This window comes from Artibeus jamaicensis, unplaced genomic scaffold (assembly GCF_021234435.1).
Source record: "Artibeus jamaicensis isolate MK-2021 breed Jamaican fruit bat unplaced genomic scaffold, CSHL_Jam_final contig_477, whole genome shotgun sequence".
Classification (NCBI taxonomy): domain Eukaryota; kingdom Metazoa; phylum Chordata; class Mammalia; order Chiroptera; family Phyllostomidae; genus Artibeus; species Artibeus jamaicensis.
The window spans coordinates 7,679,241-7,704,097 of NW_026521854.1; the positions used below are offsets into that span (position 1 = coordinate 7,679,241).

The window sequence follows — 24,857 nt, forward strand, 5'->3', positions numbered from 1 at the left end:
CTCAACAGGCATACAGCAAAGAATTAACGCCTTATTGTATAGGAAACAAGTGAGCCTCAGAGGGCTAAGGTCTTGCTCAAGGTTATACATCAAATTACCAAGGCACAAGTGAAGCTTCAAATCTCTCCCACCTCCTCACAAGCCTTCCCAGACCTGTGAAAGTTACATATAAGACACGTGGAAATTTAGACATTTAATGATATTAAGGAATTACTGACTTTGTCTAGGTGTGAAAAGTCTTGTGATTATGTTTTAAAGGGCCCTTATCTTGGAAAGATGCGTTCTTAAACTTTTACAGAATAACTGGATGCCTGAGATTTGCTTCAAAAAAAAACCCAACAACACAGGAAGGGGCAGGGCTGGTTGTAATTGGTGGTCAGAAATGGGTGAGTACACGAGGTTCACTGTACTATTCCATGGACTGTTGCAGTATCTTGGAAATTCTTCCTATTTCAAAAGCATAAAAAGGGACTTGGCAAGGTCTGACTTCCCACTCGCCCTTCCAGTCCAACTCCAGACTTCTGGCCCCGGGCCAACCCCACAATTGGAGAAGCACTCGTGTCTAAGTCATCCAAACTCCCCCCCCCACACACACACACAAACAGCTGCAGGGAGGGAAGTGCTTTAATGGGGGTCGGGGCTCCCATCGGCAGCTTTGCGCTCAATGGCTCAGCGATTTGCGACCCTTGAGCATGCGGCGAAGGATGACCTGGACACCGGCTGGCGTGCTCAAGCGCTTGATCCACCCATGCTTGTGCTTGCGTTTGATGTTGCTCGGCTGGTACTCATTCCCGCGCGCCTTGCCCCGGCTTGGCTGCGTGCCGGGGAGTCCCCAGCCGTCAGGTAGTCTCAGCAAGGCCTGGGGCTGAAGCCACCTGCAGTGGTAGAGAGATAGCGAGAAAGGTCAGAGGGGTGGCTGAGTGACTTCGGTTATGCGCTCAATTTCTCCAAGCATGACCTTCCGGATTCGTGCCGGGACTGAGCCTGGCTGCAAAAGGCGATCAGTAAGTGTGTAAGGCACTAGCAAGTCGTGTGGGAGGCGAACAGCTGGGTCCAGCCCCCAATACCGTGCTAATTCCCCTAGGGACTCACCTGACACCCAGTATCGCCGCTGACCTACTGAAAGGACACAACAGGCGACTCAGGGATGTACCCAAGAGAGCCATGTCTAGCAGCTAAACACGCTGACACCCGCGCCAGCTATTCCGAAACTTACAGGTTCCGCAGCTGCGGAACGGAAACTTCTGGGAGTTGTAGTTCTACTTCTCGCGTGCCGAAGACGTGATCGGCAGTACCCACGGGGTAGTGTAGTTTCTCCTGTGGACCAGTAACGTAGAACGGCAGTTCTTCAGCATGCGCATGCGTACAAGCATTGTGTCACAAAGTCTGCTGGGAGTTGTAGTTCCTTCCACCGTCGCCTGGCAGTGGATGCCCCGGGGTGGCGGTGGCGCAGCTGGTGGCAGCTGCAGGAAATGGCTAGTTGACCCTCCTACCTCCATCGGGAGTCCGGCAGATGGCACACAGCTGCCTGGCAGCTTTCCTCTGGCAGAGAGCCCAGGAGGCCTGAGTTCGAATTGGCTGAATGTCCGCAGGATGATCCCTGCTCCTCTCCGGGATCCAGTTGCTCTCTATAAGCTTGCAATCTTGCCTTTGGCAGTGGCCCAATTAGGACTTTGAAGGATTTTTCAAATACTCAGATCTAAGCCCATTTCCTTCTCACACACCCATTGTCCTAGGGAAAATATCCAGCTCTTTGGTCAGGCTTGTGAAGCCACATATGCACCATGAATTTCGGCCACGCCCTCCTGTCTGGTACTCTCCTATTCACCGTTTTAAATCCCTTTTCTCGGATATTCTCTTCCTAAACGCTGCCCCTCTCTGGCCCAACGCTGCCCCCACATGGCTCTCCTCATATTCTCCTGGAAGATCCGGGGGCCTCTCAAAGACCTGTCTTGGGGCTGAGTACCTGCAGGCACTCCAGCATCTCCCCGCTTGGAGGGTGGGGAGTGTTCGCTGCAATAGTCTCCCTGGAGCACTCGAGTGGGCAGGAGTGGGTGGCTGGACCTAACAGCTCTGGTAGCAAATTTTAGGAGTTGGCAGTGGGCAAGGAATGGTTAAGCCCTTGTCCTCTGAAGCCCATCCTACCCACACCATCATTTAGCAAACCACTACAAGACTATACACCAGTACAATAGTGCCAATAAAGTATTGAGCTCTTACAGTGCTGTTTCGCCTGCAGAGAACTCGTGAGGGGATTAATTTCGTAGAGATAAATAAATGGCGTCTCAGGAAAGCAACTTGCCCAAGGTCTATAGCAGCAAAGGGCAGAGGCTGGATTTGAAATCTGGGCTTTCTGACTCCAGCTGGAACCACAGAGTCACCGGTTAAATTGGCCCATCTGGAGAACTCCAGTTCCCTAATTACCCATAGCTCTAAGACTTCTGTTTAAAGCTTTAACGAATAAATTTACAGGACTTGGAATCAAACAACCGTGGTTCCAAATTCCATCTCTGCCCACCCCCCACTCCACTTGCCTTGTGACCTTGCGCCCTTTATGAACATCAGTTTCCCCACCTGAAATTGAAAATATCTAGGAGTCTCTAAATGGAAAGGTCAGCAGAGAGAGAAGGGCACAGGGGCTTCATTTAGAGGGGACAGGGCGGTTCGGAGGCAGAAGGGATCCTATTCCCAAGGGGTATCTGGGTGCCGTCCCCTTGAGCTCAGCAAACTCCAACACGTGACCCTTTCTCGGCCTTGGGCCAAGCAGGCCCAATATCTCCTTCTACCTCTGTACGTCCCTGAAGTGGGCTAGACCGTTGCTCACAGAGCCCGCCCCCATCCCGAGATGACGCTTCTGACTGACAGTCTAACTAGGGCAGGTCAGTCTGCAGCTGCAATTGGTCGAGATCCCCGTCCGTCGGTACGCGGCTCCGCCCTCCGGGGAGAGACTTAAAGGGCCGGTTTGTTCAGCTGCTGTGGGATACCCTCTCGCTGACTATCTGTGGCCCGCGCGGTCCCGCGTAGACGCGCCGGGTCCGACCCCGCGCCACCATGTAAACGCCACCATGTAAACGACGCCCGCAGACGGACGCTGGCTTCCTTTTCTAGGACCCCTCCGCCCTGCCCCGGGCCCCGGGCCCTCGATGAGGTGAGCGGGCAGTGATCCCTGGGAAGGGGACATCGAGGCCTCCAGGGCTTCGACTTCGAAGGGGAGTGTCCACAAAGCCGGTGCTTGGGCTGTTTGGAAGTCGTGGGGCCCCAGTGGCCTTGACCCCGCCACAGCGCTGATGGGCACTTCAGAGGCAGGGGCCTGGCGCTAGGGAGGGGGGCTGGCGTGGCGCATCGGTGTTATCCTCTGCAATCTCGACTTGGGACCCTGCCGGAGGTGAGGGGTGAGGCCTGCTCTCCCTCTGTCAGCAAGTATAGGCTACCCAAGGCCTTGGGCGGCGTGTGTTATCCCTGGAGCGCAAAGGATGGGGAGAGGGAAGGGTTGGTCCCATCTCCAGGCCCTAAACAATGGGGGTGTGCTGCGCGGGTATCCCCCTTGAGTTATGTAACTGCCTGTGGTTGCCATGGACACGGGAGGGGTGGCCCACGGAGCAGGATGGAGACCTGGCGGCCCCCAGGCAGAGCACTGCCTTCTCCACCCTTATCTCCACCATTAGGGGTTGGGCAGACCCCCAGAATCCAGTGTTTTAGCCTCAGCTTGTCCGTCTGTGAAACAAATCCAGCGTCCCATGGCCTTGGAGAGATATGGACAAAGCCTCTGGAGCTCAGTCTCAAACTGTCTGCTAGGGCCTCACTTTTCATGAGCCAGGCTTAGAGACTTAGGATTGGAGCATTTTTATATGCTTTCAGAGGCTCGCAGAACATGCTGGTTTAGTGACAGTGAGTTAATCAAAGAGTGCATGTGTGAATGAATTAATGTATGAGTGAATGAATGAATGAAAGGGCTTAGGAAACCATGACTGCTATAAACCTGAGCTGGAGGCGGTCCTCAGGGCTGGGCCACATTTGCCACAATGTTCCCCGCTCCAGGAAGGCTCCCCTGATTACCCCACCTACCCTACGGAGGCCTCTTGGGGTGAGCCATAGCCAGGTCCTCTCTAGGGTGGCCAACCACCACTCAGGCACTGACCAGACAGAATATCTTGGTGCTTGGCTGGCTCTGGTCCTCCATAAACTGGCACCTAGAAGGTGCCTCTCAGGGTGACTCTTGATTCAGGTGTGGGGGATTGGGTGGTGTGGGCGGTAGAGGGCACCCAGCTTCAAGGGTCCAAGAGTTAGCTGTCTCCGCTATTCACAGGACACATCATGCTGACCGGGGTGACCGACGGGATCTTCTGCTGCCTGCTGGGTGCTCCACCCAATGCAGTGGGGCCACTGGAGAGCGTTGAGTCCAGCGATGGCTACACCTTCGTGGAGGTCAAGCCTGGCCGCGTGCTGCGGGTAAAGCACGCTGGGCCTGCTCCAGCCCCCACCCCACCTCCACCATTGCCTGAGGCAGCCCAGGGGGACCGGTCAGGCTTGGTCCGCTGCCAGCGCCGAATCACTGTGTACCGCAACGGGCGTTTACTAGTGGAGAACCTGGGCCGGGCACCACGAGCTGACCTCCTGCATGGGCAGAATGGTTCTGGGGAGCCGCCAGCCTCTCTAGAGGTGGAGCTGGCGGACCCAGCGGGGAGCGAAGGCCGCTCGGGCCCTGTCAGCACCGGGAGTGGCAGTGGCGGGCGACGGCGGCGAGCCCGGCGCCCCAAGCGGACCATCCACATTGACTGTGAGAAGCGCATCACCAGCTGCAAGGGCACACAGGCAGATGTGGTGCTCTTTTTCATCCATGGTGTTGGTGGCTCCCTGGCCATCTGGAAGGAGCAGCTGGACTTCTTTGTGCGTCTGGGCTATGAGGTGGTGGCACCGGATCTGGCCGGCCACGGGGCCAGCTCAGCGCCCCAAGTGGCTGCAGCCTATACCTTCTATGCGCTGGCAGAGGACATGCGCGCCATCTTCAAGCGCTATGCCAAGAAGCGAAATGTGCTCATTGGGCATTCCTACGGGTGAGCCAATGCTGGGGTGGGGGTAGGGATAAGTGGTGGGGGCGACAGAGACTGGACAACTTCCTCACAAAACTGATACCCCCCACTGAAAAATCGAAACTGATTTCCCCCATTGAAAAATCGCATTGACATCTGCAACAAGACAGGGATTTTCACCAGAACTGCTATCGTTTAACATTGTTTTAAAGCAGAATTTCTCACTATTGACATTTTTGGTCCAGTAATTCATCGGCTTTCATGTGCCCTGTAGGATGTTTAGAAGTATCCCTGACCTCTACCCACTAGATAACACTAGCAGAATGGTCTAGTGGTAACTGTGACAATTAAAAAAAAAAAAAAAAAAGTCTTTAGATGTTGCCAGTTTCCCTAGTGGGCAGAATTATTATTGGCTAACAACCACTGTTTTCAACTAAGTTCAAAAATTGCTTGCCCTGGAGATCCCAAGGGCTCCAAGGAAGGACTAATTGGAATCTCATGAATTCTATTTACAAGGCAGAGTTTGCTTTAATTCACTCTCCCTTAAAGAGGTGATATCATCTCTTTACAATATCACCTCACATTTACATGCAAGCCTTCTCTATGGAAGACTCTGGACTTGGGTGCCACCTGATCACCATTATTTGGTACCATTCCCTCCTTTACCCAGGAGGAAAGGCAGAACCCAAACAGCCAGCCAGGTTGAGAATCATTGTTTTAGTGGTTGTAGCCCATGCAATTAGATAAGAAAAAGTGTTACATAACCTTCCAAAAGAAAGGAAGCAAAGCTGGGAGGTAACTTATTATTTTTTTTATGTGATAACAACCCCCAAGGTAGATGCTTATGCTAAATGATTCCTCTAATTAAATAAGCACTCATCTGTGATAGTTCCTATGATCCATAACAATGCCATGTAGTCAGCATAGTTCCTCTTTCACTAGTGTGGAGATGGAAACTCAGAGAGGTTAAGTCGTTTACTGAAGGATACTCAGTGAGTCAGGTCCACCCAACCCCTGCCTGTCCCATTGTCCTTCTTCATGGCAGAGATTGGCCAACTTCTTAGAGGGCTAGACAGTAAATATTTTAGGTTTCTGAGTCATACGTCAGACTCTGTTGGAGTTTCACCACTCTAATGCCAGAGCAGGAAAGCAGCCATTATTGTAAAAAGGAGGATGGCTGTATTTTGATAAAACTATTTATAAAATATTTTACAGATTTACAAAATTGTCAACTTAGTTTACAGAAATAAGCAGCCAGCTTTAGAGGGGATGAGGAGCTGGACTGGGGGGGATCCTTAGGCTGCACCCTTCCACTTTGCATAGGGTAGGCAGATGTGGCCCACCAGAGGTCAGTGAGAGAAGACCCTTAAAGGCAAGGGATACACAGCAAACAGTGACCTTCTCTGGGCAGCCAAAGGACTTGTTTAATCAGATGGCTTTCCCAACAATTGGCAATAAGTAATTCTTATCCCTTTGGAGGTCATGGTAACTTTGAGAATCTGATGAGAGTCCTAGATTCAGATCCTAAAAAAAAAAAAAAAGTCTACCCTCAACACACACACACACAGTCTCACCATTTCAGAACATTCAAAATGCTCTACCCATCCCTCACCCCCTCTCAATGCCCACAGACCCTAGGGGAAGAACCTTGGCCTTCAAGGACCTGCCTCTGGGGTAAAGTATGTACATTAACCCCCTCACTGCCTGTACTCTGCTGACTGTCCCCCTTCAACCCTACCCACCCACCGGGCAGTGTCTCTTTCTGCACGTTCCTGGCGCACGAATACCCAGACCTGGTGCACAAGGTGATCATGATCAACGGCGGGGGCCCCACGGCCCTGGAGCCCAGCATCTGCTCCATCTTCAACATGCCCGCGTGCGTCCTGCACTGCCTGTCACCCTGCCTAGCTTGGAGCTTCCTCAAGTGAGTGAACTCAACTCTGGGTGCCTCCAGCAGCTCCCCAGGTTGTGTGGGAGGGGAGGCTGCCACGGGGGCCCCCCGGGTGGGCCAGATGGCGTGAGGGCTCCAGCGATGTTTCCCTCCCACCAGGGCTGGTTTTGCCCGCCAAGGGGCCAAAGAGAAGCAGCTACTGAAGGAGGGCAATGCTTTCAACGTGTCGTCCTTCGTGCTGCGGGCCATGATGAGTGGCCAGTACTGGCCCGAGGGTGACGAGGTCTACCATGCTGAGCTTACTGTGCCTGTCCTTCTCGTCCATGGCATGCATGACAAGTTTGTGCCGGTGGAAGAAGACCAGCGCATGGCTGAGGTAGGAGCTCAGCACCCCAGCTATTAGCCTCCTAAATCCCCCTCATGTAGCCCAGGGGAACTTGACCATGTTCTTCAGCCTCAGGGACATGAGAGTTTAGATCGAGCAATCCAGAAAGTAGGGCCATCCTGGCCAGCTATTAGTCTTGTGCACTGTCAGCCGTGTTTGGTCTAGGGACCCTTGGGACTCCCCACCATTGTCCAAGACCCCTCACCCCCCATTCCCAAGCTCTGGTGGAATTTGTTGACCAAAGCAGGAGGGATGGGGGGCTGGTGCCACAGAAGCTGCACGTCTCAACTTGTAACTCAATAAAAGGCTCTCTTCACAGCTGGGATTTGTATAAGTGACCAATGAGTGAGGCAGGCTATGGAATTCTAGGAGAGACCAGACCAGGGGGTCTTTAGATCAGAGATTGCCAAAAAGGGGCCTAGGATCATTAGCACTTGGAATAGCTCTGGACCAGCAGTTCTTAACCAGAGATGATTCTGCACCCCTGCCAAGGGGAACTTGGAAATGTCTACAGACTTTATTGTTGTTGAGGCTTGGTGGGAAAGGGAAGCGTGCTACTGGCATCTGGTGGTAGAGGCCAGGGATGTGCTCAAACACTGCAATGAACAGGACAGCCCCACAGGAAAGAAGGATTGGCCCCAATGTCAGTAGTGCTGGCGTTGAGAAACCCTGCTCTGGACATATTGTAGAAACATAAATAACTGTGGAGTGGATGAATACCGAGTTGGGCTCCCGAAGGGTGACAGGCCATCCTCTAGCTCCTCCTTGGGTGGAAGTGGAACTATGAAGGGTAGACTGCAGGAGGGACTTCCAGATGCTACATGGCTTAGGTGGCTGGCAGGGAGTCACAGGGGAACCTGTCACACGTGCACTAAGCCTGTATCCCCTGCAGATCTTGCTCCTGGCCTTCCTGAAGCTCATAGACGAAGGAAGCCACATGGTGATGCTGGAGTGTCCTGAGACGGTCAACACGTTACTCCATGAATTTCTGCTTTGGGAGCCCGAGCCCCTGCCCAACGCCCTGCCAGCACCCCTGCCTTTACCCCTGGAGGAGAAGAAGTAGCTGCTGGGCCAGCAGGGCATCACAGATGAGCAGGAGGCTGGGAGCCTGTGCTGGGTCTGCAGCCAGAACCACCCGGGCAAGTGGTTGCTCTGGTGGGTGGGGTCAGGCCGGGGAGAGGCCCCAGGCTGGCTGGGCTGGGCGTGACATTCGAGGGAGCCAGGTGGACACCCCCCCCCCCACTCTGCTTGTGTCCTCCAGGGCCCACATGGCTGTAGCAGAGACCTCTGCCGAGGATGACCTTGTACAGAAGCCCCCCACCAAAGCCATGGCCATGGCCAAGGTGGCACCTACCCCACTCTGTCTTACATGTCAGCTGTGCTTGGTCCAGGGACCCTAGGGGCCCTGCCCCATTTCCCAAGACCCCCTCACCCCCATTCCCTGGCGCTGGTAGCTTTTGTTGCCCAAGGGGGGGAGGGATGGGGGGTCTGATGCCACAGAACCTGCACATTTCAACATGTAACTCAATAAAAAGTGACAATCCAAGCCTACAGACCTGTGCTGGGTGACCACAGGGCAGATGTTCCCCTGAGCGTCAGTTTTCCCATCTATGGATTGGGCTGATGTGGGTGCCTCCCCATTAGGGTTTTCCAGGATGGCTTCCTGAATTTCCCTTCCCTCCTCTGAACACAGGGGTGCTTGGGCAGTATTCCTAGAGCAGAGGGCAAATAGTTAGGGGGTAAGCTCCCTGTCCATGAAGGGGAGGAAGTGGTTCAACTGAGGTCCATACAGAGGTTGAGGTGAGGATCACTAGATATCGCATGGGATCAGAGCAGCAATAACTGAGCGCCACCTGTGTACAATGCTGAATGCCCGACACCCGTCAGCCCACTGAATCCCCTTCACTCCAAGTCACACAGCATGTCGGTGCCTCTTGCTATCCAATCTTATCTTTCAGCTTGGTTCAGGATGGCTTTTGTTGTGAAGATTTTAATTTTTTATTTTTAAAAAAAGATTTTATTTACTTTTAGAGAGAGGGGAAGGGATGGAGAAAGAGAGGGAGAGAAACATCATTGTGTTGAGAGATGCACAGATCAATAGCTTCTTGCACGCACCCACTAGGGACCTGGCCCACAACCCAGGCATGTGCCCTGACTGGGAATTGAACCAGTACCCTGTGGGTTCACAGGCTGGCACTCAATTCACTGAACCACACCAGCCAGGGCAAGATTTTTACTTTGAAGCCTCCAAATCTCTTTTCCTGTCTGCTAGAAGGGTTTCCCTGCCCCAGAGCCATGCTCTTGCTCCTATCTATTTACCCTAATATCTGTTTATCTAGGTACACTGGTGGTTTGACGATAGTGGGAGGAGACAACTGTCCCTCACTTGCTGCTTCTCAAGCCCTTTCCCCACTGGTTTATGAGCCCACCTTTCCTTTAGTCCAGGGGTTCTCACCAGGGGCGTGGCTGTCCCTTGGGAAATCCTAGAGACAGTTTTGTCACACCAGGGAGGGGGAGGGCAATAGCAGCGTCTAGTGGGTGGAGCGCAGGGATGTCCCTTGACATCCTGCAATGCACAGGACAGTCCCCACCCCCAAAATAATTCAGCCACAAGTGTCAGTAAAGCCGAGGCTAGGAAACTCTGTTAGACAAATCCATCTCTTTGAGGACTTTGGGGATCTCTGAATTCCCTCCCAGCACAGTTTTCATTGCTGTCCCTTTATCAGAAGACTTGGTGTTTGGGAAGCCGCTCAGCTCACACAGAGGTTTCTTCAGTTAGGTTAAAATGGGAGAGCCCAGGCCCCTTCCAGAAGATGAGTCTCTAAGTACAAACTGAGCCCTGGGGGGGGGGGGTGTCCCGCGCGGCACAGGAACCAGGGCTGGGCCGTAGAGGCAGCGAACCTCTCTGCCCAGGTTACGGGGTCCCTGATCGCCCCCTGCAGGACTCAGCTGAGTCACAATGAGGGCCAGGCGGTGAGCCCAATCAGGCAGCGGATCTCCCCGCGTCCCTAAACCCACTGGATGCTTTGAAGAAACAACTTCTGGAAAACTTAAATGATCCCACCAACACCTCACCAGCACCACAGCCTGGCATTTTACTAAAACTCTGTATATGTGAATAGTCTGAAATTGCAAAGCCTCACCAGAGGTTTGGGTCACTGATCCCATTTTATGGTGGAAGAGACAGGTTGAGAGAACCAATGCCGGGAAGTGTTGCACAGAGACCTCAAGCACTGGTGTCCTCCACGCACAACTCACAAGGTCCCTGGCCTTGGCCTCCTGTCACTGCACACAGCACCTCGAGAGCATCAGGACACTTCCCTTCCCCAGGAGACCTTCCACCTGGGCCACCTCCAGGTCAGTGTAGGGCTCTGAGCCACACCTTCCAATCCCCACAAGGACCCCTGAGGTAAAACCTCACTGTCCCTCTTATACACCTGAAGAAACTGAGGCTCAGACAGACAAGTCACTGATCTGAGGTACCACATCTGGCAAGCAGAGCCCAGCTCTTAAACTGGGTAGATTCCCTTCATGTGATTGAGGGAGACCCCAGCCCAGAGTGGGTCCCCCATGTCTGGGAGATGAAAGTGGACTTTATCTACACACAGAAGACCAAACTTCCAAAGCAATGGCAAGTTTCAAAGCACCCAATGTTCCAAAGAACCTTCTGGTCCACTTGTTCTCCTCCCATGACAGGGAACTCACTGCCTACCCAGCAGTTCCATATGTAACAAAGTCCTCCCTCAGTCTGAGGGGAAGACCTGGCCTGCTGCCCACCCCCAGCCTTCTAGAACTGGAGATGGAGGGCTGCTGCCAGCACAGGTCAGCGGGTACATCCAAACACACTGGTCTCTATCCAGGCTAGATGGGCAATTCTCCAGTACTCAGCCATGCACCTGGATGTCTTGGGGTCGCAACTCTCGTTCACCCTCAGCCAGGAAGACAAGGAGGGCACGGTGCAGCAGATGTACCCCCAAGCGGCGGCGCCGGGAGGGTGGCCAGCTCGCCACCACTCCATAGCAGTGTCCTTGTTTCTGGTTGGTCAGCGTCTGGATCCCTAGAGATGGAGGGTGAGATCACAGGGACAGCCTCAGTGAACTCCTGGTAGAAGTATGTGACAGTGAACCCACTGTGTATTCCCCTCAAGGAAGTATAAACCCACGGAGCCAAATAAGTGCATGGGAAGATACATAGTTGGTACTCAATAATTACTCATCGAACAAACAAACAGCCCTTAGAGGGAAGAGGGGAAGGGGTTGGTACATCAAGTGCCCTTCCTGTGAACCCCACCCCCTGAGCCAGGCACCCACCTAGGGCATCCACAAGACATGCCTCTCGAGTGTAAGCCTCCACAGCGACCACATGCTGGAAGCAATGCAGGGACACAACACCATGACCGCTGGCCCAAATATCCAAGATCTGGCGCACCTTGGGACAGGCCTGGGGGACCAGGGCAGGGTCAGGGGTCTGCCCCCCAACTCCCTCCTTCCTTTACCTGCCCACGGTCTGGCTGTCCCTGCCCTGACCCTGGTCCTTATCCTCACACCTGTTTTCCTGGCTGCCCACGATAGCTGAGAGCCTCCCAGAGGTGGGCATTTGGCCGGGCCCGTGTCCCCTTGCCCACATAGAAGATGGCATGGACAAAAGTCCGAAGGCGCTCAGCTGGGGTTAGTGAGAAGGCTCGGGCTGGCAGGTCCTGAGTCTCCCTGGATGAAAAGCGTTAGCTCAGAGAGGAAAAAGTGACGAGAGTATCCCTAAAGAAAATCTCTTAAGGTCACAGGGCACACTGAGCCTGCATCCAGTGACCCACATTTTATAGGACAAGAGAATGGTGGCTGTCCCCAAAGACACTCAGCCGCTCAAATTAGGTCCAAGTGCCTCCTCCCCACCCAACTGCCTTTTATAGATAAAGCTTATGACCAGAGAGGACCGGTTCCCTTCCTGAGGACACAGAGCATATGGAAACCAATCCCAGAATATTCCAGCTCCCACTTCTGAGTACCTGGGGTCCAGCAGCAGATATGTAAAACTGGACTTCACTGCCCCCTCCCGCCACCTTCTGCCGGGAGCTGGCTGCTCAAATTGCTGGGCAAGTACATCCTCGTCGGCCTGGGCATCTGGGATTCGGCCTGTTCTCAGGGCCTCAGTTAGCTCTGGGCTGTGACCTGAAAAGTCTGGGCATGGGAGGGGCAACTGAGTCGAGGGAGAGCGAGGAAGGGGCAGTTCCCAGAGATGAAGAGAAAAGTAGGACTGAGTACCAGGAGTCCCCAGGAACTCCTGGAGTCTCCTCAAACTCTGGATGCCCAGAAGGGACTAACCAAGAGCAGCCTGAGCTTCTTGTAGTCGTCGGAGGTAGTGTGGCCGGGTGAAGGGCGTGACGGGGCCTGGGCTCTCACCGAGGGCCCGGAGCCTTTGCAGCAGCTCCAGGTCGGACATGGCCGGGATTGGCAGGCACTGGCATGAGTGTATTGTGTCCCTGCCACCTGTGGAGCTCTCCTCGTCCTCTGTCAGCCAGAGGGCAGCCACCTCACTGTCAAGGGATGGTTGATCATCTGTTAGGAAGTGGAAGTCAAGGGGTCCAGCCAGTGGTTCCCGAGGGGGACTGTGGGCTCGGACCCCATCTGGGAGGGACGTGTGGGAGGGGGAGGCATCTGGCAAAGTAAGAGTCAGAGCCTGTAGACGGGCTTTTAATTCAGCTTCCTTGCCCGTCATGATGGCTCCACATGTCAGCTGTGGGGTGCTCAGAGACATTACTGCCTTCCGGGATGGTCGGATACCGGGAAGAAGTTGCTGCCTGGTCTGGGGCAATGACTCAGCCCAGAGGGATGCATAGGGGGCTGGGTCCTTGGTGCCAGAGGCCTCAGCTACGGTGAAAAAGGAGGCATCTGAGCTGCAGTCCCAACACCCCAGTGGGGACTCTAAGCCGCCATTCCTGTCAGCAACCTCAGGGGAGGCAAGGAGGCTGGGGGGTCCAGGGCCAGTCTCCAGGTCCATGTCCCTGCTGTCACTTCTGCCCAGTGCTGTGGGGTCTGGCACCACATTGGGAGGTCCAGAGGGGCTGATGTCCGGCCTCTTCCCCTTGAGACCTGTGCCTGGAGCAGAAGATGAGAGTTGGGGTCAGAGAGCAGTGGAGGGGAAGCCAGAGACAGATGGGAGTTGGGTCAGACAGAAGGTGCTGCAGTCAAGGGGAAGAGGAAGAGTGAAAGCAGACAGAGCTGACTGGAGACATTGGACGTGAGACAGAACCAGCGACACAGCGGAAATCAGTGACAGAGACACCGTCATGGGCCGTAGGCCAAGCCCCTGTGTCCACAGAGGCCCCGCTCACCGCTGGGCTCAGGCTCTGGCTCCTGGCTTGCCACCCGGGTCCAGGTCGGGGTCCTGGTCAGCGTCGGAAGCTCCCTCAGGACGCTCACACAGTCCTGGTGCCCCTGCTGTTCTGCCAGGTCCAGCGCCCGGAGTCCATCCTGCGGCAGCGCAATCAACAGGGGGCGCTCGAAGCCCTTTCCCTCCCTCCCTTTCTCCACCTCTGCGTTTGGGCTCTTCCCATAGGGCACCTCACCTGGTCACGCAACTCAGGGTCTGCTCCTCGGCTCAACAGCAGCTCCAGGCCGCGGCGACAGCCCCAGGCAGCGGCCACGTGCAGTGGTGTCAGCTCCTCAGCTGATCTGGGGCAGGAGCAGGAGGGAGCTTGATATCCGCCTCTGAGCACCACAGCCTTGGCCTTCATCCCCATCACCCCATCTCCACCCTCCCGCCTGAGACACCCTCATAATATAGATCATGTGCCCTCAACCTGGATCTCTCTGCTCTCTGATCCTAGGAACCTACCCCCAGATCCGAACATTTGATCCCCACTTTGGCCCCGGCTCAACCCCATCCTCCACCCTCGGTCTGGGACTCTAGCCCCCTCCCTTGGACCTTCAGGATCCCTGCACTAGTTCCCCAAGCTCCGCTGGCATCGGGTCCCACCCTTGGAAAGTGGGATGCCCTGTCGGGGACTCCCAGGCCTCTCCCTTGGACTCGGGAGACCCCTCCTCTGTGTGGAAGGACCCGCCTCGGGTCCAGGATCCACCTCACCTAGCATTGGGGTCCCCTCCTCCAAGCAGCAAAGCCTCCAGGCATCGTAGAGCGCGCGTGTGCCGGGCTCCAGCAGCCAGGTGTATGGCTGCTGCGCCATCCCTGAGCACCAGGTTGGGGTCGGCACCCCGGCGTAGCATATCTTCCACAGCCCTGCAGATTAGAGGGTCAGAGTGGACCGCGACCCTAGCCCCTAGCTCCGGCCCCCTCTGCCCTGGCCCCGACTCTTACCACGGCTCCTCCTCCCACAGTGCCGCCCGCAGCCGCTGCGCCAGGTCCGCAGCGGAGTCCATGCCTACCGGGTGCCCCAGTCCTGAAGCTTGTTCTGTCAGTTTCAAACTTCCCGCGGTGCCCTTGTGCGCACGCGCTGTCCCACCCCTTGGCTTTAGTCTCCGCACTTGCGTTCATTACAGTGTCCCCAGCTATGACACCTCACACTGCACCGGCATGGCACACATTGGCATTCGAAAGGTGCAGTGCCTATTCAGGTCCGCGACCTCCAGTGGTACTCAGGCAGGGACTGGACTGGCCGCCTGGGGTGCCATTATTCGGTGTTAAAAACGGGAAACGGGGACACAACCCGGAGGGGGTGGAGCTATGACCCGGTGACCCAAATCACGGAAGAGGCCTTCATTAGCGCGAAAATTCAATTAACGGTTCCTGCCTCCACCTCAGTGTTGCCCCTTCCCAGAGCCAGGAGTCCGTCACTTTGGGGCGCTGGTTTTCTGAAGCCTTAGTTTCCCCATCTGCAAATAGAAGAATCCCTTCTGGGCTGGTGTAATATGGAATGAGCATCTCATCACAGGGGCCTGGTACACGGGTGCCCAATAAATGCTGTGGGGGTAAAAAAGCTGTTGCCCAAGGAAGCAATTTTACTTTTATATGGCGTTGAGAATCTCTCTTGTAAATGTTTTTGACAATTGCTCATTATTCAGACATAGCTGAAACGTGGATCTGCCGAGCCTGTCTGGTCTCCCTTCTTCTGAGGAGCAGCCACACTATTTACTGGGAGCAGTAATCCTCCCTTTGTCAGGAGAGGACTGACCCCAGCCTGAACAATCAGAACACGCCAGAGCTCTGGCCCATAACTCAGCCATAAAGGGGTGCTGAGAGCCCTCATTTGGCCTGCGCCGACGCTTGGGTCATGGTCGCAACTGTCAACCAATGGCCTCGGTGCCAATTCAATGCCAACAGGAATCCCTCATTTGGAGTAAAGAGGAGACTTATGGTAAACACTTCAATACAGAATACTGCAGCCCTCATGGGCATCTGGCTTCAGCTCCAGCCAAGGAAAAAAAGCCTTTGGTGGAAAAGGAAGTAGTCCCCAGCCTGAAGGGAACTTATATAGAGAAACCCAACTCATGGCCATTCTAGTGCGAGTACTTCGAAATCTATGTTTGTTTGGCCCCAAAAGCACTGTCCTGACTGATGGAAATGGAGCCACTCTGATGGTCAAAGACGCTAATGAGGTTAAGGCTGCACTGCTGCAACTAGATTAAGGGAAGTACCTCCACCCTGTGGGTTGACAGACGATTCCAGGAACTCCTTCACGAGCATTGGCTCTCCCAGCAGGCACACGGTGCACGCGGCCAGGCAGGCGTTTCAGTACGGAAAGTAGGCAGCGTTCCTACCTGAAGCCTGGCTTACACGAGAGGCCTCTGCTCAGCAATGGCTCCTGAGATTTTTTTGTTTAGTTTGAGACCAATTTGCGACCAGGAGGCCCTCCTGGTAGGTACTTTCTTTCTTGGAGTCCACACAACCACCTCACCCCTTTCCACAGGTTAGGGGGAAAGCATGGCACACAGGACACCACGCGGTGTTGCAGCCCACCCCGATGGCAGTGCTGTCTGAGCAGCTGGGTCTAGCCAAGCCTGAAGCTGCACCCTGGAATCTCATCCACAAGAACCAAGCCACTCCTCTTTCTGTTTAGGGGTTGGGTTTTCTGTTCCTCGCAACCAGGAAGATCCCAATGAACACAAAGCAGCTGGTGTGGACCAGGACTAGAGACTTCTCAGATTTTTATTCTGATGACAAAAATCACAAAGGGAAGAACAAGTTATAACTGACAAACTGGGGAGAGATGCGGGCTGGGAAACATGGGGAATGGGTGCCCACAGGCCCTGGGATGCTCCCTGAAATCCCAGGTTTCCTTCCAGGGCCCCCAAGTACCCTGAGTGCCTCCTAGAAGTCCCCCAGGGTCCCAAGGAGTGGGGTTTAAGAACTCCAGGCCCAGGTCTCATTGCACAGGCCAGACGCACAGGGGTGGTTCAGACGGTGGCCTCCACCTCAGTGGCTTCCTCCTCCTCCTCCAGCAGGCTGTAGGAGGCGTGGCTCTGGCAGGGCCGCTGCAGCGGGTGAGCCAACAGCTTGGCCATACAGTTGTGCAGCTCGAGGGCGGGCCCAGCCAGTGCCACCTCATACTTGTAGCTGGTGCCCTTGGTATCCAGGCTACCCATGAAGGCAAACATGTCCTGTGGGGCCAGGGAGGGGGTCTTCAGGCAAGGATTCCCCTGACAGGCCTTCCTTGCCCCTGGAGGGTACCCCAGAGGAGGGGGGTCCTAGGGGTGGGTCCCGAAGGGTGAAGAGGAGTTTGCCAGGCAGAAAACATACCTGCATTCAACAAACATTCCCTGCTACCCACTCAGCATAAGGACACGGAGGTCTCAGTCCTGGAGCCCACAATCTGAAGACATTTGGATGCAAACTACCCCCCAGCCACCACACTGATCTTCCTTGAGGAGCAGGGAAAGCTTCCCATAATAGGGATTGTGGCTTAAATACTGAGGTATGAGTAGGAGCTGGTCTCGACTCCCCTGTTCACTGTTGGGTAAATGGAGGCTCAGAGAAGTAAGCAGCCCACTCAAGGTCCCATAGCTAGTTCAGGGCTGGGACATGAATGACCAGCAGAGAGCCTGGGGAGGAAGTGAGGGAAGGGTGCTCTAAGCAGAGGGCACAGCCAGGGCAAAGGCAGGAAGAGAGAGAAGCAGGAAGTATGGAGGACGAAGTGTGCAGGAACCTACTCGCTCCCTGGCCCACCATCCCAGCTGCCCCTCTGAGTTCCCAGCAGGTGTATGGAAATGGCTGTTGAATGACCGAATGACCAGGATCCAGGTGGGATCTCTGAGGCCCAGGGTAGGTGGGCTCTAAGATACCACATCTATACCCACCTGCCACCCACACCTGCCACAGCCTCACCTTCCAGCTCATCTCCTCCTCCTTCTCATCGACGCCATTGTGGATGTAAACAACATCGAAGAAGAAATATGGACACTGGAACATTTTCTGCAGGAGAAGAACTGTGGGCCTTTGGGGTCGTCACCCCGTGCCCACATGACCACAATTCCCCAGCTTCTGTCTTAAGACTCTGGGGGACCTGCCAGCAGGTGCCCAGCTCCTGTGCTCAGGAAGTCCCTCCCAGTGTCTCACCACCCTCTCCCAGCCCCAGTTACCTTCATGGGCTCTGTCAGGGAGAACTGGGGCTGGCAGGGCGGGCGGCTGTAGACAAGGATGGTACGGACCACATATGGGGGTGGGATGGTCTGCACATTCTCTGTGACTGGCAGCTCAGTCTTCTGTTGGCTGCACAGTGAGGGGACCAATCAGAGCACAGTCTGGGGGGACCCTCCGGTGATCACTTTGGAGAGCCTCACTCCTTGCTGGGCATGCAAAGCTCCCCTGACCCCTCCCCAGTCCACAGCTGCCTCTGAGCCTTCCCACGTGCTGTTCCTTCTGCCCAGAATGCCTCCCGAGCCTCAGCTTCTGCTTGACCTCTCCTGCATCAGCAGGAAGGCTTTGCTAAACACAAAGCTGGAGCCTGCTCTGGCCATCCTGAGCGTCCCCCATCATCTAGCGATAGCACTGCCCCACCAGGTGAGGAGACTCTTGGGCAGGGACCTAATCTTATATGCTAGGTCAAGACACATTTCCCTACTTGGCCACAAATGGATCTCATGTTGAGCAGAGGGCACTAGGCAGAGGGCTAAGGTCCTTCCTATGTAAAAAGCAAATCTGATCATCAACAAGAAAAAAGCCAACCTCTGCATAGAAAAATAGGTAAAGGGGACAGACAAATAGAGAAATCACTGAGGGAATATCAAATGGCTTTAAAATGAATGAAAAAAAGCCCAAAGAAAAGATCATCACAGCGGCAGGGGAGGTAAAAAGGGTTAATTTCTGTGACAGTACTTTGGCAATGTCTAGCAAAAGTACCCCCTCCCCGCCCTTTAACCCAGCGTGTCCTCCGTTGCAAATTTACCCCCAGGGGTTCACTTGCAAGATTTGCTGAGATGTTTGTAACAAGTTAATTATGATGATAAAGGCAACACAAGCTTTGTGCCCAGCACCAGGGGCTGGTTGAAAACGGGGATTGGAATATTAGGGTCCACAGCTAAGATAAGAATAAGTTTTGCCCCGGCTGGTGTGGCTCGGTAGACTGAGCACAGGCCTGTGAATCAGAGGATCGCAGTTCGATTCCCAGTCAGGGGACATGCCTGAGTTGCAGGCCAGTTCCCAGCAGGAGATGTACGAGAGGCAACCATACATTGATAGTCCTCTCCTTCCCTTCCCCTCTAAAGATAAATAATTTTTTTAAATCTTTAAAAAAAAGAATAGGTTTTATATTTTTAAATAACTTGAAGTAGCCCTGGCTGGTGTAGCTCAGTGGATTGAACGCAGGCCTGCTAATCAGAGGATCACAGTTCGATTCCCAGTCAGAGCACACGCCTGGGTTGCAGGCCAGTTCCCAGCAGGGGACACACAAGAGGCAACCAAACATTAATATTTCTCTCCCCCTCTCCTTCCCTTCCCTTCTAAAGATAAATAAATAAAATCTTAAAAAAAAATAACTTGAAGGAAAAATAAAAAGAATATTTCATGACATGCGGAAATGGTATGAAACTCCAATTTCAGTGCTCATCAATAATTTTTATTGGCACAGGGCCATGCCCACTGTGTCCATAGGGTCTGTGGCTGCTTTTGGCTTACGACGGCAGAGTCCAGTTGGCATGACAGAGACCACGTGGTCTGCAAAGCCAAAAGCATTTACTAGCTGGCCCCCTGGGTTAGAACGATGGCACGGAGGACCACGAGGCCCCTGCAAGACTAAGGCAGAGGGCAGGATGCAGGGAAGGGAGGACTTACATGAGACTGAAGAGACCTTCCATATCTGGTGGGGATGCTAAGGAGAACACTGGCTGGTGGCAGGGCACCGGTGGACGACTTCCTTCATCCGGAGACAAAAGACCTCATACGCCTCCGAACCTAGTGTCGCTGTGCGGGAAACCTGTGTGACCCTGGCCTAGTCGCCTCCCTGAGCCCCTTTCCCTTAGCACAGATCACGGACCAGGGGGCTGGCTTCAGATGCACTGAAGACTGGTGACTCAAAACGGCGGTTTCCCTCAGGGCCAGGGCTACACTCCTTACAAGCAAAGAGTCACGGGTGTACCTGTTCCCCTCCTCCCAACGCTCCCCAGTTTTCTAACTCACAGTTTTGAGTTGCGTGTGGGCCTTTCGTGTTCAAATTAGCATAAAGTATGATGTAGTAGTGACTGTGACCTTTTGGCCACATGATGCCATTTATGGAGCCCTGCACGGAGTGTAACTGGCCCTGCATGGAGTGCTCGCCCTGTGGGTGCAGTTCTGACATCTGGAGTCCTTATCAGCTGGTTCTGCTTCTGTGACAACCTTACCCCCACAGCGACCCACGGAGTAGGAGGTTCTCTGCTTCCCATTTTACAGACGAAGAAACCGAGAGCCTGGGGAGCATGAGAAATCTTGCTTCCTGGCGATGTCATTGGTTTGGCTCAAATAAAGTCATAAATGGAAAAGAAAGAAAAGGAAAGGGAAAGGGAAAAGGAAAGAAAAAAAAAAGAAGGAAGGAAAAGGAAAAAAAGGAAAGGAAGGAAACTGAGAGCAAGAGAGGTGACTGGCCCCAGCCTGCGGTGGCAGAGCTGGGACCTGGTCCTGAGCCAGTCTGAGTCGGCCCCCTCCATGGCTCAGGCTTCTGGGGCTCTGGGGATGACAGGACAGGCCAGCTCGCCACACCCCCACCTGCTTCATGGGGTACCCTCCCTGGAAGGATACTGAAGGTGGAACAGGAGGCCGTCTCCAGGTCGTAGAGGCAGCTGCAGAGCTCACGGGGGTCTGAGGTCAGGCCAGACAGCTGTGAGGAAGGAAGCGCAGGCCTCGGCAAGGTGCTCCCTGCCCCCAGAGGATCCCAGCCTTGTCCCTGCCCCCAGGGGGTCCCGGGGTGCCCTGGCCTCACCCAGGCGGTGTCATCGTTCACCACCACCAGTGCAAACTCATGGCTTTTGTCAATCTTGTGTTTTGTCCGCACAAACATCTCAATCATCTTCTGGGAGACGTTGAGAGCGTTGGTTTTAGAGCTGGGGAGGGGCAGAGAGTGAGAGGGCTGGTTAAGGTAGGCCCCCATCCTGGGGAACTCTCCAGGAGCCCCGCAATGAGGCCCCTGCCCAGGTCTTACAGCAGGGGGCATGGCAGGGCCCAGCTGACCTGCCCTCTTCAGCTCTAACCTTCTCCAAATGGATCCTTCTGGCCAGCCTGCACCTCACATCTGATCCTTGTGAGGACCCCCCAGAACTTTGCTCAGCCATGGTGGCCAGGGGTGCCAGCAAGGACAAGGCAGGCTTGTGTTCAGCATCTCCCAGAGCCGTCAGGCCCTGTTGGTCAACCCCACAGAGACCCACCTGCTGAAAACAAGGGCTTTGGGGTTAGCTTAAATTCTGGCTCTTCCTGTATTCTTTGAGGTCTTAGGCAAGTCACTTTGCTTCTCTGAGTTTCCAAGTCATTTCTATGATACGGGTGGCACACGACAGCTCTCACATGCTTGGAACAGAGCCTGATGGGCCACCACTGTAACACTACCAGTTCCTGCTGCTACACCCGGATACCACCAGGCCCTGAGCCAGACCACAATGGTGTAAGTCTCAGAAAGACAGCCCTGTGTTTTTCAGGTTGGGCCCCTCCCAGCTGTGGCTACATATTCAAGCCCTAAAATGTCCCTCTCACCCGTTGAACGACTCCAATTTTGGCAGTGACATTTCCTCCGACAGGTCCAGGCAGATGATCTGCAATGAAGTTGGAGGGCAGTGAGGGCACTGTGACTGGCCGGCGCATGGACCTGGATGTTAACGCCAGCCCCCACAGGCTTGGCCCTCTTAAAGCAGACATGTCTAAAAAAGTGGTAAGATGACCTCCAATTCCCAGCCAAGCCACCCACGTTGGAAGGCTCAGGGGAAAGAGTACTGGACTATGAGTCCAAGTTAATGAGTGAGAATATGTGACACAGGAACAAAGAAACTAAGGTACAGTGGGTTGAACTGTGGCCCTCATTAGATATGTTAGCCTAGAATCTCAGATGTGACTTTATTTGGAATTAGGGTCCTTAGTGATGTAATTAAAGAAACTGAGCTAAGATCATCTGATCCAGTGACAAGTACCCTTACGTAGGCAGAAGAGGAGACACAGAGACAGAGAGGGGAAGGCCGTGTGAAGATGGAGACAGAGATTGGAGTAATGCAGCCACAAGCCAAGGATGCCTGGGGCCACCCAAAGGTGAAAGAGTAAGGCAGGCTCCTCCCCTATAACCTCTGGGGGGAAGGGGGACCCTGCCAACACCTTGATTTCACACTCCTGGTTTCTAGAACTGTCAGAAGAGAAATTTCAGCTTTTTAAAACCACCCAGTTTGCAGTAATTTGTTGTGACAGCCCCTGGAAACTCATACCAAAGGGCTGTTTGCAGAGTGAATCCCAAAAGGCAAGAATGTTAACCCAAGTTTCTTGAAGCCTCAGAGCTAATGGCCAAATTCCCACTTACCACCTTCTCTGGACAGTTGACCCTTGGTGTCCGCACCTGGACCTCAGGGGCTGGTGGGGGCACCTGCCAAGGCTTGGGGCCAGCTCCCAGAGGGTTGGATGTCCCGTCATCAGCACTGGCCGCCTCACCCTCGCCCTCACTGCGGCTGCCCACACTGGCCTGGGCCCCCAGTGCCCGGTCCTCAGCCCCCTCGGGGTTGGAGCGAGTGCGGGGCCTCGGTTCCACTGACTGCTCCTCCTCCTCCTCCTCCTCTTCCTCCGTGGGGCTGCTGGGTTCTGCCACCTCCATGGCTCCTGAGTGGCTGGATGAAGCAGGGATGGAGGAAGCCAGAATCCTGTCTTAGGAGGTTCAGAAACATTTGGTTACCCTCAGCTGCTTACTGACTATGCAGCAGCTCATTCCTCTCACAGCCTCAGTTTCCTCGTCTGTAGAATGGGTGCCTATATTCTTATCAGCTAAGCATCCACTCTGACTTCAGGTAATAGCTCTCCTCTGTAGGGCTACCTCCATCCCCAGCCAGTGAGCACAACAGGCCACTACGAATGGCTCAGAGATGGGGACATGACCCAATACGTGCCAGTGAGGTGCAGCTCTTTCCAGTAGTCCATTAGGGAAAGGGGCTCCTTACAGTTGCCGAGCTGGGAAGATACAAGTCAAGAATTTCTAGAAGCCTCTGTACACTCTGAGAGGGGGAAAAGCCTGACCGGATTATGCTCATCCAGAGAATGGCAGACTCGCGTCTGCATCCAACTACACCTGGAACCAGTCTATAAGCCACTGGCTCCCCTGTCTTGTCTCCTTTTAAGATAGACTGAGTTGAGTTTTCCGTTACCTGAAACTGAAAAGGTTTTGGTGAATAAAGGAATAACAACCTCTGGGATTCTCCACAGTGGGTGCTGGGCTGCCTAGGGGGTGTCTGCACAAGGGAGGGACACGAATTTGGGTGTTACAGATCTGAGAAAAAATAGGACGCCAATGGAACAGCCTGCCTATTTGGGCAATGGGTGCGGGATGCCGGGGATGGTCTCTGAGAGCCTCGCAGCCCCCGCAACTTCTAAGGAAAACAAAGCCTTAGCTGTAGCAAGAGGGATAGAGGCTAGACTACAGGGGAAACCAGGGCTGGAGATGGAAGCTTCAAGGGAGGCAAAGGGCGGGATCTCTGGGGCTACAGTAGCTAGGCCTCGAGGGACGAGACCCGTACGCTTCCAACACCCAACTTTTGCTCACCGTAGCCTAAGCCTCCCTCCGACTCACGCTACAAACCCGCCATCTTCGCAGCCGGAAGCGGTGAGGCACAGCCGCAACGCCTCCTGTGAAATGTAGTTCAGCAGGTCTTAGGACGACCGGAATGACAAACTGGACGTTGCTAAAGAGCCTTGGAAGCTGATAGGCTGGATTCTGTTAGGGGAATGGGGTTTAGAAGGTGATAGACAGGAGTAGGGCTGAGTGGGACGGGATCTGAAGTGTGATTGGCTAAAAGCAAGATGAGGCGGAGTTTTTGTTTCTAGCGGAATCAGATTTTGCGGGTCAGTGCTTCTACAGTGATAGGCTGGAATAAGGCGCAGGGAGCTTTGGATGGACTAGGTTTAAAGGGATGGAGAGAACCTAGTTTGCCGTGTGAAAGGCTGGGTGGTTCGGGATTGGGCAGGATTTAAGAAAGACGCGGGTGATAGGTGAAGGGCGGGTTTTGCGGAATGAGGTGGGCGTGGTCCAGGGCTAAGACCACAAGCAAATACTTAATTCTTATTTTACATATATTTTGCAAAATATCAAAGTACTAAGCCAGGCCCTGACCGCGTTGGCTCAGTTGGTTGGGCGTCGTCCAGCAAAGCGGAAGGTTGCTGGTTTAATTCCTGGTCAGGACACATGCCTGGGTTGCAGGTTCCACCCCAGTCGGGTTGATGCGGGGTCAGGCGCCAACAGAGACAACTGTTTGATGTTTCTCACATGTTTCTCTCCTTTCCTTGCTCCCTCCCTTCCCCTCTCTCTAAAAATAAATAAATAAAAATTTTTAAAAACCCACTAAGCCAGAAGACTTGACTTCAGGTGGTGAACAAACAACGTAACATACAGGTGATGTATTATAGAATTGTAATTTTATTGAAAGAACAAAACCAGTGTCATTTGCTATCGTGGTACCATTGGCCAATCAGGTCTTATGACGTTGTCAAACACGACTGCCATTTTACTCTTCTGCGCTTATGTGCCCAGGACTAGAGCACTACTGGAAAAGCAAGAGCAAACCGTGACTAACCGCTCCCCACAGCCACGAGTAAAAAATTACATTGGAGCAAACTGTAGCTTATGCAAAACCACCCAAAACCTCCTGTGTTGCAAGGCTCCCAGCAGCCCAGGGGCCACATGACAGCAACTCCCCCACCCTTTATAACCCAATTATAATCCAATAAAAGCTAAAAGCTGCCACCCCTCAGTGCTGGTGTATCTCTCCATGCCATGCCCCTTTCCACTCTTGGAAAGTGAATAAAAACTTTGCTTTCTGCATTTTCTCCTCTTTGTGAATTCTTTCACAGCCTGCATCACCTACCACCCTAACATTTTGGTGGGGCATATGGGTACATTCTCTATTTCTCTCTCTGCCTCCTGAGACTTTCAACTAGGGGAGCAGTGGGCAGTGGA

At 54.0% G+C, this 24,857-nt stretch overlaps 4 protein-coding genes across 10 annotated transcripts; 1 reads left to right on the forward strand and 3 right to left on the reverse strand.

The window, feature by feature from the left end:
- Nucleotides 1-606: 606 nt before the first annotated feature.
- Nucleotides 607-1,210, reverse strand: MRPL34 (mitochondrial ribosomal protein L34). Its single transcript, XM_037141973.2, has 2 exons — nucleotides 1,093-1,210; nucleotides 607-875 (listed from the first exon to the last, which is right to left on the reverse strand). Exons 1-2 carry the CDS (start codon nucleotides 1,164-1,166, stop codon nucleotides 662-664), a joined length of 288 nt encoding a protein of 95 aa, XP_036997868.1. The 5' UTR covers nucleotides 1,167-1,210; the 3' UTR covers nucleotides 607-661.
- A 1,723-nt stretch (nucleotides 1,211-2,933) lies between these two features.
- ABHD8 (abhydrolase domain containing 8) lies at nucleotides 2,934-8,852 on the forward strand. The gene is made up of 5 exons (XM_037141972.2): nucleotides 2,934-3,148; nucleotides 4,307-5,054; nucleotides 6,784-6,954; nucleotides 7,081-7,297; nucleotides 8,199-8,852. The coding sequence occupies exons 2-5, from the start codon at nucleotides 4,315-4,317 to the stop codon at nucleotides 8,367-8,369; spliced, it is 1,299 nt and encodes a 432-aa protein (XP_036997867.2). The 5' UTR covers nucleotides 2,934-3,148; nucleotides 4,307-4,314; the 3' UTR covers nucleotides 8,370-8,852.
- Nucleotides 8,853-9,308: 456 nt separating this feature from the next.
- Nucleotides 9,309-14,887, reverse strand: ANKLE1 (ankyrin repeat and LEM domain containing 1). 6 transcript variants are annotated; one of them, XM_053668035.1, is made up of 9 exons: nucleotides 14,618-14,886; nucleotides 14,387-14,539; nucleotides 13,869-13,974; nucleotides 13,635-13,773; nucleotides 12,703-13,398; nucleotides 12,309-12,480; nucleotides 11,853-12,012; nucleotides 11,617-11,746; nucleotides 9,309-11,363 (listed from the first exon to the last, which is right to left on the reverse strand). In XM_053668035.1, the coding sequence occupies exons 1-9, from the start codon at nucleotides 14,677-14,679 to the stop codon at nucleotides 11,191-11,193; spliced, it is 1,791 nt and encodes a 596-aa protein (XP_053524010.1). In that variant the 5' UTR covers nucleotides 14,680-14,886; the 3' UTR covers nucleotides 9,309-11,190. The 6 variants fall into 6 exon arrangements, with proteins under 6 accessions (XP_053524010.1, XP_053524009.1, XP_053524012.1 ...); XM_053668034.1 differs by having other exon boundaries at nucleotides 12,625-13,398; XM_053668036.1 differs by having other exon boundaries at nucleotides 11,253-11,363; nucleotides 11,639-11,746; nucleotides 12,625-13,398; nucleotides 14,618-14,887.
- Nucleotides 14,888-16,387: 1,500 nt separating this feature from the next.
- Nucleotides 16,388-23,555, reverse strand: BABAM1 (BRISC and BRCA1 A complex member 1). 2 transcript variants are annotated; one of them, XM_037141968.2, is made up of 9 exons: nucleotides 23,448-23,555; nucleotides 22,221-22,558; nucleotides 21,413-21,471; nucleotides 20,649-20,769; nucleotides 20,468-20,546; nucleotides 19,526-19,550; nucleotides 17,836-17,965; nucleotides 17,582-17,668; nucleotides 16,388-16,857 (listed from the first exon to the last, which is right to left on the reverse strand). In XM_037141968.2, exons 2-9 carry the CDS (start codon nucleotides 22,506-22,508, stop codon nucleotides 16,654-16,656), a joined length of 993 nt encoding a protein of 330 aa, XP_036997863.2. In that variant the 5' UTR covers nucleotides 22,509-22,558; nucleotides 23,448-23,555; the 3' UTR covers nucleotides 16,388-16,653. The 2 variants fall into 2 exon arrangements, with proteins under 2 accessions (XP_036997863.2, XP_036997864.2); XM_037141969.2 differs by having other exon boundaries at nucleotides 22,221-22,554; nucleotides 23,448-23,549.
- Nucleotides 23,556-24,857: the final 1,302 nt, after the last annotated feature.

Excerpts from the sequence above, each read along its gene's own strand:
- BABAM1 (XM_037141968.2), bottom strand. The coding sequence starts at position 22,508 with ATGGAGGTGGCAGAACCCAGCAGCCCCACGGAGGAAGAGGAGGAGGAG. Across the intron at positions 21,472-22,220 it reads TCAACTGTCCAGAGAAGGTG|ATCATCTGCCTGGACCTGTC; the intron begins GTAAGTGGGAAT and ends ACTTCATTGCAG. Across the intron at positions 16,858-17,581 it reads AGGAGGAGATGAGCTGGAAG|GACATGTTTGCCTTCATGGG; the intron begins GTGAGGCTGTGG and ends CTGGCCCCACAG.
- ANKLE1 (XM_053668034.1), bottom strand. The coding sequence starts at position 14,679 with ATGGACTCCGCTGCGGACCTGGCGCAGCGGCTGCGGGCGGCACTGTGG. Across the intron at positions 13,975-14,386 it reads GGAGGGGACCCCAATGCTAG|ATCAGCTGAGGAGCTGACAC; the intron begins GTGAGGTGGATC and ends CTCCTGCCCCAG. Across the intron at positions 11,747-11,852 it reads GTGGGCAGCCAGGAAAACAG|GCCTGTCCCAAGGTGCGCCA; the intron begins GTGTGAGGATAA and ends CTGGTCCCCCAG.
- MRPL34 (XM_037141973.2), bottom strand. The coding sequence starts at position 1,166 with ATGGCTCTCTTGGGTACATCCCTGAGTCGCCTGTTGTGTCCTTTCAGT. Across the intron at positions 876-1,092 it reads GCGGCGATACTGGGTGTCAG|GTGGCTTCAGCCCCAGGCCT; the intron begins GTGAGTCCCTAG and ends CTACCACTGCAG.
- ABHD8 (XM_037141972.2), top strand. The coding sequence starts at position 4,315 with ATGCTGACCGGGGTGACCGACGGGATCTTCTGCTGCCTGCTGGGTGCT. Across the intron at positions 5,055-6,783 it reads CTCATTGGGCATTCCTACGG|TGTCTCTTTCTGCACGTTCC; the intron begins GTGAGCCAATGC and ends CCCACCGGGCAG. Across the intron at positions 6,955-7,080 it reads CTAGCTTGGAGCTTCCTCAA|GGCTGGTTTTGCCCGCCAAG; the intron begins GTGAGTGAACTC and ends CCCTCCCACCAG.